Here is a 16,044-nt window from a genome sequence, read left to right as displayed (position 1 = left end):
AATGGTGTGGTGGAAATTACATTTACAAGGCCAATAGTGCCCGTAGTTAAAGAATCACCCTTTTATTTTTTTGCCCTGTCCGCCAACATTATTTAGCCAGTTAGCGTCTGCTTGCTAACACAGTGATTGCACTCTAAACTAGAAGACACTCTGCCAAGGTCTCATATTGTTTAAAACTTCTTCTGGATCATGTGTTCAGGATCAAATTCAAAATAAAATTTCTTATTTTGTAGGACATTACCCATCTGCTCACCAAATTTCATCAACAACCTCTTAAGGCCTTTTTGAGGTAAATGTTGCCATGTGCCAAAAATTGATCTGGAATTTCAGTTCCAGAATATATTGCAGATCACCTCCAAAACTGTATAACCTATTTCCCAAAACATCATCCACCTGCTCGGGGGTGGAGTTTAATCAAACTACAAAATACATGGACGCCAAGAAGAGAATTAAAGATAATCGCATGATTAAAATTTGTCTCGGCCTCACCTGCATCATTTCCTGGTTATGCTGCTCAAGTGCATTTATGGAAACTGATGTACAAAGAACTCTGTTTAGCTGGTCCAGCATCTAAATCACATCAATATCTTCAGTAATAAAAGTAAAAAAAAACAGGAAAAACTACACAGACACTCGAGTGTAGACGTCTGCCAACAGCCCACTGGTCCCTGACCTGCATTCAGACCTTCATTTTCTAGGAAAATGTAGTTTCAGCCACTGGATCAGAGCTGCACCAAATCCTACACGTTCACAGAAATTACAGTGTTTATCTTCCATCATGAAGCATGTAAAGTGAGAAACTTGTGAAAATATCACAAAATGCCCCATCTCTTGGTGTCAAAGGTCCCATCTGGGAGCGTGCACCACGCTACACAACACCCAGGGAGACAACCCATCTGCTGCAGTCAGGTAAAATGTGGGTGTGTCCCGGCCAGCCTCTGGGGTACCTGGGTACTGGATCAAGCAGAGAAACCAACAACATGGGGGGAGCACAGCTGCTGATGCCTCAAAATATTAAAGAACAAAGGGGGCGTGGTCTTAAATCCACTTTCTGATCAGCATCACCTCTAAAATTTAACAGGTTCCTAGTTGATACAGGCTCCATCCTTTGACCAGGTTTCATGAAAATCAGCATCCAGGGTTTTGTGTAATCCTGCTAAAAATAACACAAAACAACAAATGGTAATAATACAACAATAGAACCTCACAAATCATTGCAATATTTGAGAAAATCCAAAAATTTTAGGATACTGGATAAACATCAAAGTAACCAAAGAATTTTTTTTTTTTAAACATTTGCATCATCACAACCTTTGCCTAAGTGCTTTTTTTTTTTTTTTAATAAAAATCACAAACTCAGCTGATGTCCAAAAAAGCTCCAGAAACAAGAGTCACAAAGAAACTTTATATAGTTTTCAAGTATTCAAAACTGTTAAATAAGTACAAGATGTGTTCATATGATTTACATATCGGACAAGTGCTGCCCATTTTTAAATTCTCCTCATGATTCCCATGACCCACGCAACACGCTAAAATGTCCGCAAACTATTCACATTTGTTTTGCCTTTTTTCTTTTTAACTCCTTTGTAGAATCAGTTGTAAATCTGGACAGCTGTCTATTGGACGAAGACCACACAGACGTTACACCTGGAACAGTTTACAGTGTGGGATGGAGACAAAAACGAGGCGGGATTAGACGGCCGATTAGCTGCTGGTGATGTGAACAGTACATATTGGGGGGGTAATAAATCACCCCAGTCAATCCCTTTATCTGTCTGACAGGTTATCCTTTATGTCCACACAATAACAAAATAATGCAGACGAGGACTGCTTTTTTTTTTTTTTTTTTTTTTAAGCGTTTCGATATCGGGGATCAGATGGCTTCATGTTTTTGCTCTCTGCTGATTGGTTGTTTTTACAAATTTGGTTTAAATGCCACAAAACCTCTTAAGGCACCTAATGCTGTTTGATGTTCACAATTGGATGTTCTTTTGTTGCTAATATTTCACAAAAACAAAATAAGCTGATGATGTTTGAAATTACAATTATACGACAGACAACTGGTACAAGTAAAAAAAAAAAAAAAAAAAAAAAACCCAACACCCCAGGCCATAATTATTTGGACACTTTTTTTTTTTTTTTTTTTAAGCCAACTACCACAGAATACACAGCTGACACCAAAATGATCAGGTCAAAACACTTTCAACTATAGCTTAAAATCCAATCCAATGAATATTAATTTTTTTTTTGTTTGTTTCTGCTCGGGTCACTGCATCCTGAACCAAGGACTTCCTGTTCCTGCAAATGCACCAACTGTGTGACCCTCCAGTGAAGGGGCAGCAGATCCAGACTGAGTCTAAAATGTTATGTTTGGAACCTTGAATAAGCCCCCAAAAAGCTTCTGCAGGGCCTGAAGAAGCAGTAATTTTGACAGTGTGAAGCAGCTTCAGTCTCTGACCCCCCCGGACAGGACACCAGCCCCTGACAGGGTTCTTCCCCAGTGGGGCTTGAAACCCATTTTACAGCTGAGCAGACAGACAATGTAGCATGAAGGGGATTTGATCCCAGCACAAACTCTTATCCCACTGCTGCACCTGCACTGCTGTGTGGAGGGAGAAGATTTAAAACAGAGCAAACAACAAGCTGCTGAGGTGCAAAACACCATAAAACACAGGATGGGTGATTTCCAGCCGCGGGGTTGGCGACGGCTGCTCCAAAGATTTGCGTAAAAAAAAAACAGGCAGGTTTCCTCAGTTACTCAAGGTTTCAGAAACAGGAGGTGAGGCACGGGCACCAAACAAAATAAAGCTGACATTTAGTTTCAATTCCAGTATTCTGTGGTAGAAATCTTAAAAAAAGAAAGAAAAAAAAAATCCAAATATTTACAGGCCGGACTGCAGACAAAATAAAATAAAAATGCCACAGATAGACAGTTACACACATTATTCTCTCAAATGGATGAGAAAGAAATAAAGTAGCACCACAGTGGGGAGTAAAAAAAATAAAAAAAAATTAAAAAAATCCATTTCTGACATGATTTTGTTTGTTACAAACTGAACTCGCTGCGATTAAACACAAGTGATGCTTGGACAATAAATAACGCACCTTTAACCAGTCTGTGTCTGCACATGACTGTTACACCGTCACGCTCCACAGCTGGACTCTGGACACGTGGCTTCAGGATGAGTTTCTCGTCACGTTCTCATAACATTTTGTGTGTGTGTGTGTGTGCGTGTGTGCCATGTTGTCATTTTACAGCAGCTATCAGAACACCTGAACGTTGACATCTTTGAGAACTCCTGTGCTTTCAGCCTGCAGATGATTTCAATTTTTCCTTTTTAAAACTTCCAATTTGTGACAAACAGCAGCATAAGATGTGTTTCACCCCTCGTCCATATATACACAACAGTTCAGCATGATTCCTAACGCAAAGGGGGAAAAAAAATGTTTTTTTTGAAAAACGACAAAGAAACTTAGCATTTTCTTACATAATTGCTCCCATGTTTGCGTGAACAGATTTGTTTAAAAAGTGTAGCATTTCTCAATTGTGCTTTATCAGAGAAAAACTATAAACTAGAAATCAAAAATGGCAAATTTAAAAACATTTAAAAAAACAAAACAAAAAACAAGCAGACTCCTGTTTAAATTAATGCTGTGTGTTCAAAAAGGAAAAGCTACTGGGATAATGAGAACATGGCACTTAGTTCTAACAAACTCATCACTGTTACAATGCCTCTGGACCAACAAGACCATACACCACGTATGGTTTGCCACACTACTTACACCCACCCAAAAAATAAAAGTTCAATAAAAACCTGCCTATGAGACAGAGGGATAGTCACCGTACTGTACACTTTCTACATTATCCATGTACATTATGAATAGAACAAGCATATTCACTTGAAGGTACAGCTGAAGCTAAAACAAACTGTTTTTCACTTGATGTTGTTCAGCAAAATTAATTTACAAACACAGAGAAGGGGAAAGAAAAAAAAAAAAAAAAAAAAAATCACATGGCATAGAATCTGCCAATGACTGCAAACGAGGTGGAAAGCTTTTTTCAGCGTTTCATTTTAAAGACCTGAGGGCTTTGAAGAGACGTCACCTAACACAGAACGGCTTGATTCTTGGGGCATTTGGTCAGTTTTATTCTGTCCATCGTGCAAAGTCCAAGACGGACAATCGACAAGTGAAATTTCACACAGTTGAGCCGGAAATGGATACAGATTGACATTACTGTATCTTAAAGCTGTACGATCCTATCAAATTTCACAGAAACGGGCAAAATTCAGTTTCTACTGAAATCTAAACATGATAGTGACAGTTTATTTTTGAAACAAGTCTCAAAACTACACTCATTTGATGAAGAGAACATGTTTATCTGGGGGGAATTCCACATTGAGTATTTTAAATTCAATTTATTTTATTGATACGGTGCCTTTTAATGCCATCTGCAGGAGGACATGTGTGGGCACATGCATGAGGTTTTGAAACAACAGACGACTGAAACGACAGGGCGTGTGTGCTAACACCCATAAGATGTCTGTAAGTCACTTCAGACGTTACGTGGTTACAAAAACAGAGGTTTTCTCGCTAACTTTTACAAAATACGACAAACACATTTATACAGAAATGAGCCGTTTCACAGCATTTTCTCATGTTGAATTGTTTTATTCGAGAGAGCAGCCAGCTGACACCACCGTGCACCTCTACTTTAATTGGCTGTTGCCATGTGCTTCCCAGCAGCCCTTGTGCAAGTCGGGGGAAGCTCCCACATAACCCGTGATGGCGCCATCATAGACTGTATGGGTTGCAACCATAAGTAGTTCAAAGAGACTGTTCTTTTGAAATTTTCACTTTCAGGGGAATAAATTTTTTCTAGACAATGCAAATTTTGATTATATTGTCAATATATTATGAATCCCCTATTTAAAGGCTAATCAATAAAATTACACTGGTGCCAAATAAAATAGTTTTTATGATTTAAATCTTAAAAATTTGAAAGGCCATACAGCTTTAATAATAATAATAACAATAATAACAGTATTGGTCCTTGGTGGAAGTGCGCCCCCTTCAGGTACCCTTCTAGATTTAAATTGATTTGAAAAGTGGTGGTATTGGTGGAAAAAATAAAACTCCATGAGCACAGAAATGAACTGAAGAACACAAGTGAACAACATTTTGTTTTAGGTTGAAAGTGCCCTCATTCAGATTCTTAGTTTTTCAGCAACATTTTTTTTTGTTTTGTTTTAAATTACTGTACTTCTTTTACATCAACACAACAGTTGATCAAAGAGTCATTATTTACAGGAAGCGGCGGGAGCTGTGAGCTCCACAGTTTATGCATTGAGCCTCAGAGACTGATCCTCTCTCCTCCTGGAGGAGATATCGATGTCTATGGAGTCATTCCCCAAAATTAGCCGGAGACGCTTTGCAGGAGGAAGTGGAATGAAATCATCTTCAAACTCATTGTCAAAATAGTCGTCATCGTCATCATCCTCGTCCTCGTCGTCATCGTCTGAGGAAGGCTCCGCCATCACCTTTTGGGTTCGGTGCCCGCCGTTCCGGGCCTCCAGACTCTGTCCCACGTCCCCGTTGTAGCACATCTTGTCCGGCTTTGTCTGGGATATTCTCTGCGAGTCGTCCTCTCTCTTCAGCTGGATCTTCAGCTTGGTGCCACTGTTGTGGACCACGGGGGCAAAGCCATTGTTCAGTTTGGCGATGTACGAGCCACCCTTGTCCTTGTCGTGGTCCTTGCTGAACTTTATGCTTATCTTGCTGGAAGAAGCCGAGTTGACTGTGGAAGCAGAAAAGTTGGAAGAGCCAATGGCGTCATTGGGGTCGCTGGTCTTGCTGCTGCTGCTGTCCCGTCGCCGGCGGAGTGTCAGTTTGGGGATGCCCATATTGTTCTCCAGGATCAGCTGCGCATCGTATCGTGTGATCCGACGCTTCTTCTTCCCCTTATTCTGCGACCGGCAGCCGCTCTTTCCCTTGTCCCTGCGGAGGGATTTGCTGCCGTTTGCTGCGCCATTGTAGTGTCGGTCAGAGAAGCTCAGCAGCATGTTACCGCAGTCTGAGAAGTTGGTAGAGTGGCGGGCAGTGACCGGCATGAACGACTCGCCATACAAGTTCTCACATTTAATTGTCCGCTCAGACCTAAGCTGAGTCAGCTGCTTCAGTCTGGTGCATGAGCGCCTCCTGGTGTAGCCCGAGTCCAAAGCCTGCTGCTCCAGCCCCACTCTGTGGTGCATGTAGACCTCCGCATCACCTGGCTCAGTTTTAACCACAACTCCACCCGGAACTGGGTTCAAGCCGTGCAGAGCACTGGGCTCCAGCTTGAGTCCAGCTGCCATTTCTTGAGCTTTTACAAGTGTCCTAGTGGACCTACGAATCCTGCAGTTTGAAGACTGGCTGCCCTCACTGCCTCGCGCTCTGAGAAGGTCGCCATTCTCCTTTGCAGCGTGACGTGTCAGACAGCCCTGCTGGCCTAACGTCTGCTGCAGCAGCTCTTGTCCGTCCTTCTCTTTCTTGATAGTAACGCCTTTACACGTTGAGACCTTGGAGTCCCTGAGACCCAACTGGCAAGTCTCTGCTTTGGCCAACGCTTTGGGCTCACCAACTCGCCTGTGACTCCGTAATCGGACTTTACTTAGTGAAGGCTTGGAGTTCGATTTTAGTCTCTTTGGTACCCTGTTATGGTTTAATCGACTTTGTTTTGAACATGAGGTAGTGAGGGCTCTGGACAATGTCTGACTGCTTTGAGTCCTGTTTTTAAACTTCATGCCAGAAGAATTTTGTTTTCTGACAGCTGGAGAGAAACAAAAACAAAATTATGCACATTATATATGTATATATTTTCATTTGTCACTGTTGTTTATATCATGGATTCTGAGAATTTGCAGTTATGTTTTCATTGGTAGCATTGAGCATTCGTGTCTTCAAAGGTCCATCATTGGTTGGACTTTAATTATCAATACAACAGTGATCAGACCTGCTCAAGGAGTCTAACCGCAAATTTAGTCCCTTAAAGATGATACAAAAACTACAGTATCTTTGATAACATTTACCTGATTTGGGTGCAATTACCCTCATGGACCTGACCTGTATTATACTTAAAGTAACCGCATGGAATTTATGCCGTTTTCATGGGCCGTGACACAGAAACACTTTCTTAAAAATATTAATATGGGGACTCTTACACTGATGCGTTTTTGGCATTTCCTGAGAATCTACATCCGTGTGGGAGCCTACTGAGTGACTGTCCGAACTCCTGTTTCCTTCTCCGAGCTTCTTCAGCCTGTTGAGACGTTTATCAGTCTCCCGCAACCCGTACTTGCTGTTGATCACTGGTACTTCCGCTGGCAGTCCAGCTTTGGATTTGAAAGCACCAGTACCTCGTCTATATGGAAACAGAAAACACCCACCACCAGAATCCAAGTGAGTAATACCTTATAAAGCAGCAGGTAGTGAACCAAGATCATTTCACACATCAGATAAATAAAATGAGAAATAAAAGCATGTACACATTAAAATACTATAAGATAAAGTTGGCATCACATGATGCAAAGTGACTGGATCAGTGGTTATGATTACATGTTACATCTGATCACCAGAACCCATGCTGATGATGTCACGGGTTGCTTGGTCCAACGCTCACAGCAGCTTTTGGGAGTACAACTGCGATAAAGAAGTAGTCTGATGATTAATTTCTATTAATGGACATTGCCAATGATTGCCAAACTGGAAAAATCATGTTAAAAAAGTACAAGAACTTCACAATAAAGTACTCTGATAGCTTGTTTCATCAGAGTTGAGCTGACTTGACACAGTGACTGTAGAGTTTTGAATGTGCTGAAACATTTGTTACATTTAACAGGGCAGCGTTCTACCACCATCACCCAGAAACCAAATAAAGTGCAAAAACGGGATGAAACAGCTTAATCCAGCTTGCCTCCTTAACATGCTGGTTTATAAAATGCAGACCTGGCAACCCGCTGGGGGGGGGGGGGGGGGGGGGGGAGACAAACTCTGCTTCAGCTTCAAATCTTTACCCCGACGGAGCGTGATCAAACAAGTTTAAAAAGTTCAAACATGACTGAAGCCGTTAAGACTACGAAGACCTGGAAGATACCACGTACTGCCAACAGTTTCAAAAATAATGACCAATTTTTGAACAGTTCAACATCCCAATTTCAAATCTTTTGCTAATGATGGCCGTAACTACTATGTATACCAAGTTTGTTTGAGATGGACAAAAAAGTTACTAGGCTTCTAAAAGCTAACCTGTTTTGCTATTTGGGATTAAACAGAATGGAAGGGCGCTCTGTGGAATAGCCCCGTAAGACCAGAGTTTTAGAATTTTTAACTTGAGAAGGAGTTACACATATTAGTTTTTGTTAAACTGTTCAAATCTCCAGAACTATTATAGCAAAGAACATTACAGTTTGTCTAACACTAAAATTTTACTTCAAACTGACATTATTTTTGGCATGTACATTCCCCGTTTACTTCAGAGATTTAACACTAGTTAATATTAAAATAAAGTGTTCTTCATAAAAATACGGTTAAAGTACCAGACCAATAGGTGGCATAGGCCCCAAAAAAAAAAAAAAAAAAACAGGGCAGAAAGTATTTACTCACAGTAAACAGATATTAAGGTGACTGTGCGCAACCATTTAAACATCACACCCACCTTTCGCATGTGTAGCACTCACAAAATTCATTGTTTTCACCAAAGAAGCCATCACCGTAGTAACATGATATCTCCTCCCCGGGTTCAATGTCCCTCAGAACCTTGACGCAGGCCGTGTCCCGTCCAGTCGATACAAACTACACAAACAAGTAAATTCATCTAGGAGACTTTCGAATACGTGACGTCCAACTGGTAGGAAAAAAAAACTATTTAAAAAGTTCCTACCTTACAGTTTGGCCGACAATCTGAAAAAGAAAGGGGGAAAAAATTTTTTTTGAGTAACAAAGTCAAAAACAATGAGAAATCATTCTTAAATCTAACATTGAAGTCCAGATTTTATTTTGCGCTGCTGGATGCAGCCTGCTGCAAACACACAAAATTACAGGTAATCCAGCAACATGTCGGCTTTTTAACGCACTGACGGGCAGCAGTCACAGCTCACACCCCGGTGTTGTTTCTGCTACACGTCCAAAGAAGCTGATCAGTTTAAATATACTAAGTCAACCAGCATCAGACTGAGGAGGAAGGAAGAAGAGCGGGGAAAAAAAAAAAAAAAAAAAAAAAAAGGTGTTTGGGGACAAACGTCATGTTTATGTCATATTGAGAAATGCAGAGGAATTTCAACACACAGGAAACACGGGTAATTCCAACATGTGAAAGAGACGCACAACAAAGTCTTCTACTACACATTCTGTATACATCTATATCCATCTACCACAAAACCATCAACTGACATCAGTCAGGATGACAGATATGCAGCAGCAGGGAAGCAGAAGAATTAAACTCATTTGGGTGCACAACAACATGTTAGACAACCCCAAATACAAAGTACAAAAAAACACTCAAGAAACAAAAATGTAGTGTTTTATGAAATCCGTTCACACTCGAGGACATGGGGGGGAAAGAACTACAAAACAGGTTTATGAACAGCTACACAATTTTCAAGGATGCTCCTGCGTCAACCGGGGAAAAAAAAAACAAACAAACAAAAAAAACAAAACATTCAGCTCAGAGTTAGAAGGAAAACAGCAACATAAACAAGAGCACGTCTGCACATTAGAAAGTTAAGACTACAGCAGCACAGGCCTCATCCAACAGCACAGCTGAAGACCTGCAGGAAGGACCAACACCAGAACATGCCAGTTTTCAAACTGTCACCAACCGACATCTTCCGCACCCAAACCCATTAAAGGACATGTGGCACTGAAATCACAAGGGAGGGCCCTCTTACACCTTGACCATTTAGCCAGCGCATGCCGACAGCCCCGTTTCCACAGAGCGGTTCAGGTTGGTGCTGCACAACATGGCACGGGTCAAAACATGTCGAACTAAAATCATAATTCAGATTTAGGCTGTTAGTGACGATCTGATGATCCACCGGGATTACGTGACCGGTTTCAAAGTATACGGCATTTGCAACAAACAGCTATGGAGGCATCCGAAAAAGTACTCGCGAGTACTCAGGTTTTTCCGACAAGTAACGTCGCTACTAGAAGCATCCTAGCGTGCACTTCAGTGGAAAGCAGCTGATAATGTTAAGATTAATTCCAAAGTTGACATTGTGATGTGTTATGGTGACTCATTTTTAAGTGAAAGGTGTTCATTTTGATGCAGTCACGGTAAAAGCTGCAGCTCTGTGAAGGTTTCTGTGCACCTGCATGGCCACGAATCATAAACGCAGCCTGTCAATTACCATCTCTGCTCCAGGTTCAGCTTTGTGCACAATTACTTGAGTGTTGTTGTAAAAAAAAGGCAGATTATTTTTTATAATTTGACTATTCTAGTGATTGTTTAAAATTATGCACAATAGGGGCGGGGCATCTTCTACCTGTGCAAGTGTCTCATTGCCTGAACTTTGACTCCATGGACATGTTTAATGATTCATTCATTTAATGTTTTAAAAAAAAAAAAGGAAATGGCTTTTTCAAATAAAATAGTTGCTGTTTAAAGAGCCTTTGTTTTATTTTGAAGTGTAGCAGCAGGTGTGAGTTTTCAGAGAGAATGGGGAAGCTGAATCCTCAGGACATTTAGCCAGATGAAGGTCTCCTCTGTAGCTTCGACTTCGTGGTGGAGTTTTTGAGGACACTTTCCTCACATTTTGAAGAGCAGAGATGTTCTCTTCTTCCTTCTGGACTTCAGGTTTGGGTGTCCAGCTCCATCACTGGAAGTTTTTGAAGTGGGTCTGTATTTAACAAGGTTATCTTCACAGCAAATGTTGAAATGTTCCTGATGTGGAACAAGTGAAGAAATATATATTTCTTAAAATATAAATAAACACAAAACAGTGCTGTGCTATTTTCTTTGTCTGATTACCAGACAGTTAACCCTTTAACAACCCCACCACAAAATAAATAAATTCATTCAGTGAAACTTTTTTTTTCTTTTACGCTTGGGTGACTCAAACATAATATTTTTTTTTCACCAGACCCTGTGGTTTTTAAATTATTGATCTCTACCAAACAGCTGAGATGTCACTTAATGGTTTAGGTACATAACTCCATAAAAATACCAGGTACAGTAGATAAATTAAACTAAACTGGTAATTTATAAAGAAATAAACTACAGAAAATGTCTGGGGCATTAGATACAGTTTATTTCTATCAGTATGCCACAAAATGTTGCTGTTTTTTTTATTTCAACCAATGGAAATATTGCTTTGAACAAGGAAATATTGTATTTTTTTTTCCCCATCTTGACTGTATCTGTGTCAAAGTGCAACAGCACAAAATTCTCACATTCAATCCACTTCTGATTATATGTAACAGTGCAAAACTCATTTTTACATTCAAAAAGAAAAATAAAATACTGCAGAATAGAAACATTTGTTTTTATATCAGCACACCTCTGTTTTGGTGCAACAGCAGTCATGTTTTGGGGGACAGAAGAGTCACATTTCTGGTGGACTGATTGAACTAGTGTTACTTGTTTCCATTTAAACTTTGAAAAAATATTTACCATAAAATGACAAATCAACCAATTGGTTAAGCATATTTTTTTAAAAATGATTAGACATTTAATTTAGCTTTTTAGGTGGTATCAAGTAACATAATTCGGTTTAGTAAGGTCTATAACACTATCATATGTCAGGAAACTATTCCTACCTTTCAAAGTTTTACTACAAACAGTCAATATTTCTGAAGGATTTTTGTGTTTCTGACTTCCTGCTTGGAGAGGGGAAGAAGAAGAATACTATTTAGAGAAACAGTGCCCTCTAGTGGATTTCTTTATTGACTCATCTTGTGTTTCTTCCACTTTCTAATAAATAATCATAACAGTTGTTGTCTTCTACCAAGCTGTTTGCCTGTTGTCCTGTAGTCCATCCCAGCCTTGTGCAGGTCTACAGTTTTGTCCCTGGTGTCCTTAGACAGCTCTTTGGTCTTGGCTATGGTGGACACGTTGGAGTGTGATTGATTAAGTGTGTGAACAGGTGTCTTTTATACAGGTGCAATTAATACAGGTAAAGAGTGCAGAATAAGAGGGCTTCTTAAAGAAAAATTAACAGGTCTGTGAGAGCCAGAAGTCTTGCTGGTTGGTAGGGAGTCAAATACTTATTTTATGCAATAAAATGCAAATTAAATATTTAAAAATCATACAATGTGATTTTCTGGATTTTTTTTTGATTCTGTCTCTCACAGTTGAAGTGAACCTACAATAAAAATTACAGACCTCTCCACTCTTTGTAGGTGGGAAAACCTGCAAAACTGACAGGGGGTCAAATACTTATTTTCCCCACTGTAGCTGCTAACATTAAGAACAGAGCCGCAGATTAATTGCAAAGTTTACATAAGTGTGATGTCATATTATAATGACTTATTTTTAAGTGATAACTGCTCATTTTGATGCAGTCATAGTAAAAGGAGCAGCCGCTCACCACTGTGTACATGCACGTCCATGAGTGATGAATGCAGCCTGATAAAAACAGTTTCTGCTAGAGACTCAGCTTTATGCACACTTATAAGGCTTGTCATTGATATAACTGTGAAAAACCTAAGAAATACATCTGTGTGATCAAACAGTTTGCGAAACAGTGGAGAGGTCTGCGTGCACGTTCACAGCAGGAGTTACAATGAGGAAAATAAGTATTTGAACACCCTGCGATTTTGCAAGTTCTCCCACTTAGAAATCATGGAGGGGTCTGAAATTTTCATCTTAGGTGCATGTCCACTGTGAGAGAGACATAATCTAAAAAAAAAGAAAATATATACGGAAATCATAATGTATGATTTTTTAATAATTTATTTGTATGTTACTGCTGCAAATAAGTATTTGAACACCTGTGAAAACCAATGTTAATATTTGGTACAGTAGCCTTTGTTTGCAATTACAGAGGTCAAACGTTTCCTGTAGTTTTTCACCAGGTTTGCACACACTGCAGCAGGGATTTTGGTCCACTCCTCCATACAGATCTTCTCTATATCTTTCACGTTTGAAGTTTCAGCTCCCTCCAAAGATTTTCTATTGAGTTCAGGTCTGGAGACTGGCCAGGCCACTCCAGCACCTTGAAATGCTTCTCATAACAGTTGTTGTCTTCTACCAAGCTGCTTGCCTGTTGTCCTGTAATCCATCCCAGCCTTGTGCAGGTCTACAGTTTTGTCCCTGGTGTCCTTAGACAGCTCTTTGGTCTTGGCTATGGTGGACAGGTTGGCATGTGATTGACTGAGTGTGTGAACAGGTGTCTTTTATACAGGCAACAAGTTCAAACAGGTGCAATTAATACAGGTAAAGAGTGCAGAATAAGAGGGCTTCTTAAAGAAAAATTAACAGGTCTGTGTGAGACAGAATTCCTGCTGGTTGGTAGGTGTTCAAATACTTATTTGCAGCAGTAACATACAAATAAATTATATATATATATATATATATATATATATATATATATATATATATCTCATAGATTGTGATTTCCAGATTTTTTGTTTTTTAGATTATGTCTCTCACAGTGAACATGCACTTAAGATGAAAATTTCAGACCCCTCCATGATTTCTAAGTGGGAGAACCTGCAAAACCGCAGGGTGTTCAAATACTTATTTTCCTCACTGTACAATGCGGTTAAAACAGCGTGCTGCTCCGGTACAGAGAACAGACTCCACACACACACATCAAGATCCAAAATCCGACAGACTCTCTCAAAGTAAAATAAAAATAACAAAGCCTACCAGCTCCACTGATGAGAACATAATATCAATAAACTGAACAGGGGACTCACCCACTTATAGTATGACTCTGAAGATTAAATATGTAAAGTCCACTCCATCAAAGAAGACATCATACATGATTCACATGTGATCGCCAACCAGAGAATAACGTGCAGACAGGTGTGTCCAGCCCACTGACCATGAGCCACACCTGCTGTTGTCCACTAATTATTACCACACGTGCATGGATAGACTTACAATCATAAATACTTTGATGGTGCGTTGCTAACCGGGACGTTAAATCACGTGCAACATGTCCTTTAAAAGTGCTTTTCAAAGAAAGGACGTCATGCAGCAACAACTGTGCCATCCTTTGTAGAAACTGTTCTGAACAGAGTGCATATTTTCAAAAAGCAAAGCATAGGTTTTGTAACACTTTTTTTTCCTCCTGATTTCAATCTAGAGTTGGAACGAGGTGTGACGACTCAGCATGCTAAATACCGTGATTGATGAAAGCAGCGGGACCCAGCCAGAGCTGTGCACAGTTCTTGCGGGTGGAGTACATGACGCTGAAGTCGTTCTCGCCGTGCCTGAGCAGCATGTTTTCCTCGCTCTCAGAAAGCTCTGCGATGCATCCCACCAGGTACTCGATCTTATCATTTCTTTTCCTGGAAAAATTATACAAATTGATTAATCAGTGGATATTATCTGTGAATAACAGAGGTAGAAGTTACACCATCACCCACATCAAGATGTCTTGACAAACGACAGACTGATTCAAGTTTGTGGAGAAAAGGTTTATGCTGCTTATCCAGGTCTCACAACCATGAAGGAAAATCAAGTTTATTTTTGTGGAAATTCAGATTGGCCAGTGAGGTTATATCAAGTGTTATTCATCAGAAACAGACTTGTTATTTATTTGAAGTGAAGGAGCGTGATGAATCTTAAAAAAACAAAACAAAACGCAGAGACCGTTGAGCAGCACTGACTGATGGGGGCGATGACGCTTAAGCACCATGCTTATGAAAGCGAGCAAGATTAGACGTGTACTGTTGATGATCTATGTGAACTAAATAGCCTGGTTGAGATTGTGCATTCGAAATGAAGCAAGAGGGAACCTGTACTCATTTAGCGAGTTGGTCTTCATCAATAACAACAAAACAAAAACCCACAAACGTATTTATTGGGTCAAATTCAAATCTTGTGAATGTGACTGGGACATTCCTAAAAAAAAAAAAAAAAAAAAAAAAAAAAAAAAGATCATCAACATAACTAGTTTTTAATGAAATAATTGTTTAAAGCACACATCACTAATAAATAAAATGTCAAATGAGCTGACCATTATATGAACGAAGCAAAGCTTGCTCATGGTATAGGGATGTCACAAACAGGAAGTGCAAATTTTGAGTCCACAGTGAAACCGGAACATTTCCTGGATCGACAGACGAGATCTCGTGAAAACTCAGTGGCAAGTTCACACTGAAACAGGAAGTGCCAAATTGAGTCCACAGTGAAACAGGAAATGTCAAATGTTGAACACTTCCTGGCATGGGTGGAGCTAGAGCAGAGGCCAGGATTGCGTTGGACTCCCCTGAAATCTGACTGGACACAGATGATTGACATGTCACAGCACAAACCAAAAAAAAGAGCTGTTTTCTCTAGATTGGATAACTGGCCAGTGAGGTTAATCTTCTAGTGACTTGGAATTGTTCATGTTTCCATCCCCTGACTTGTCTGAAGAAAACTGGCAAATAAAACTGATTATTATTTACAGGTTTTATCAAGTTTTAGAGATCTGCTTTCAGTTTGAGTAACATAATTTCAAAAAAATGTATTCTTTATATTTTTTGTATTTAAAATGGCATAAACAAATTAAAATGTGTGAAATTCCAAGTGTTCCAATACTTTTTGTAAGGCACAGTATCCTAACCTTATGATGAGTGCAAAATGACTGTTATTACTGTTTTGTTTAAGAATGATTCATTTTCACTGTTGCTGCACTTTGTGTCAAATCATAGTCATATCATATTGATATGACAATATTGAGATACAATCATTTGGCCATATTGTACAGCCCTACTGTCAGCTAACTGAAAACTGAATATTAATTTACATCTACATAAAAAAAAATGCTTAAAGAGGTGGGGCTGAAAGAAGCTGAAACATCCATGCGAATGCTCCCCTGAAGTATTCGCTGAAAAAAAAAAAAAAGAAAAAAA

At 39.7% G+C, this 16,044-nt stretch overlaps 1 protein-coding gene across 3 annotated transcripts in view; it reads right to left on the bottom strand.

Annotated features, from left to right (window-relative positions):
* Positions 1 to 5,239: 5,239 nt before the first annotated feature.
* The window catches only part of kmt5b (lysine methyltransferase 5B), a 34,525-nt gene continuing 23,720 nt past the window's right edge, over positions 5,240 to 16,044 (bottom strand). For all 3 annotated transcript variants that reach the window (XM_034183234.1, XM_034183244.1, XM_034183252.1), the window contains exons 6-10: positions 14,327 to 14,493; positions 8,918 to 8,937; positions 8,693 to 8,829; positions 7,200 to 7,399; positions 5,240 to 6,808 (exon numbers count right to left, since the gene is read on the bottom strand). In XM_034183234.1, the coding sequence (XP_034039125.1) occupies positions 5,340 to 6,808; positions 7,200 to 7,399; positions 8,693 to 8,829; positions 8,918 to 8,937; positions 14,327 to 14,493 (1,993 nt within the window). In that variant the 3' untranslated portion in view covers positions 5,240 to 5,339. The remainder of the gene's footprint in view (positions 6,809 to 7,199; positions 7,400 to 8,692; positions 8,830 to 8,917; positions 8,938 to 14,326; positions 14,494 to 16,044) is intronic.

Source organism: Thalassophryne amazonica, chromosome 2, assembly GCF_902500255.1.
Source record: "Thalassophryne amazonica chromosome 2, fThaAma1.1, whole genome shotgun sequence".
Classification (NCBI taxonomy): domain Eukaryota; kingdom Metazoa; phylum Chordata; class Actinopteri; order Batrachoidiformes; family Batrachoididae; genus Thalassophryne; species Thalassophryne amazonica.
Note: the sequence above shows the minus strand (reverse complement) of the source record. Positions and strands in the feature narration are given on the sequence as shown.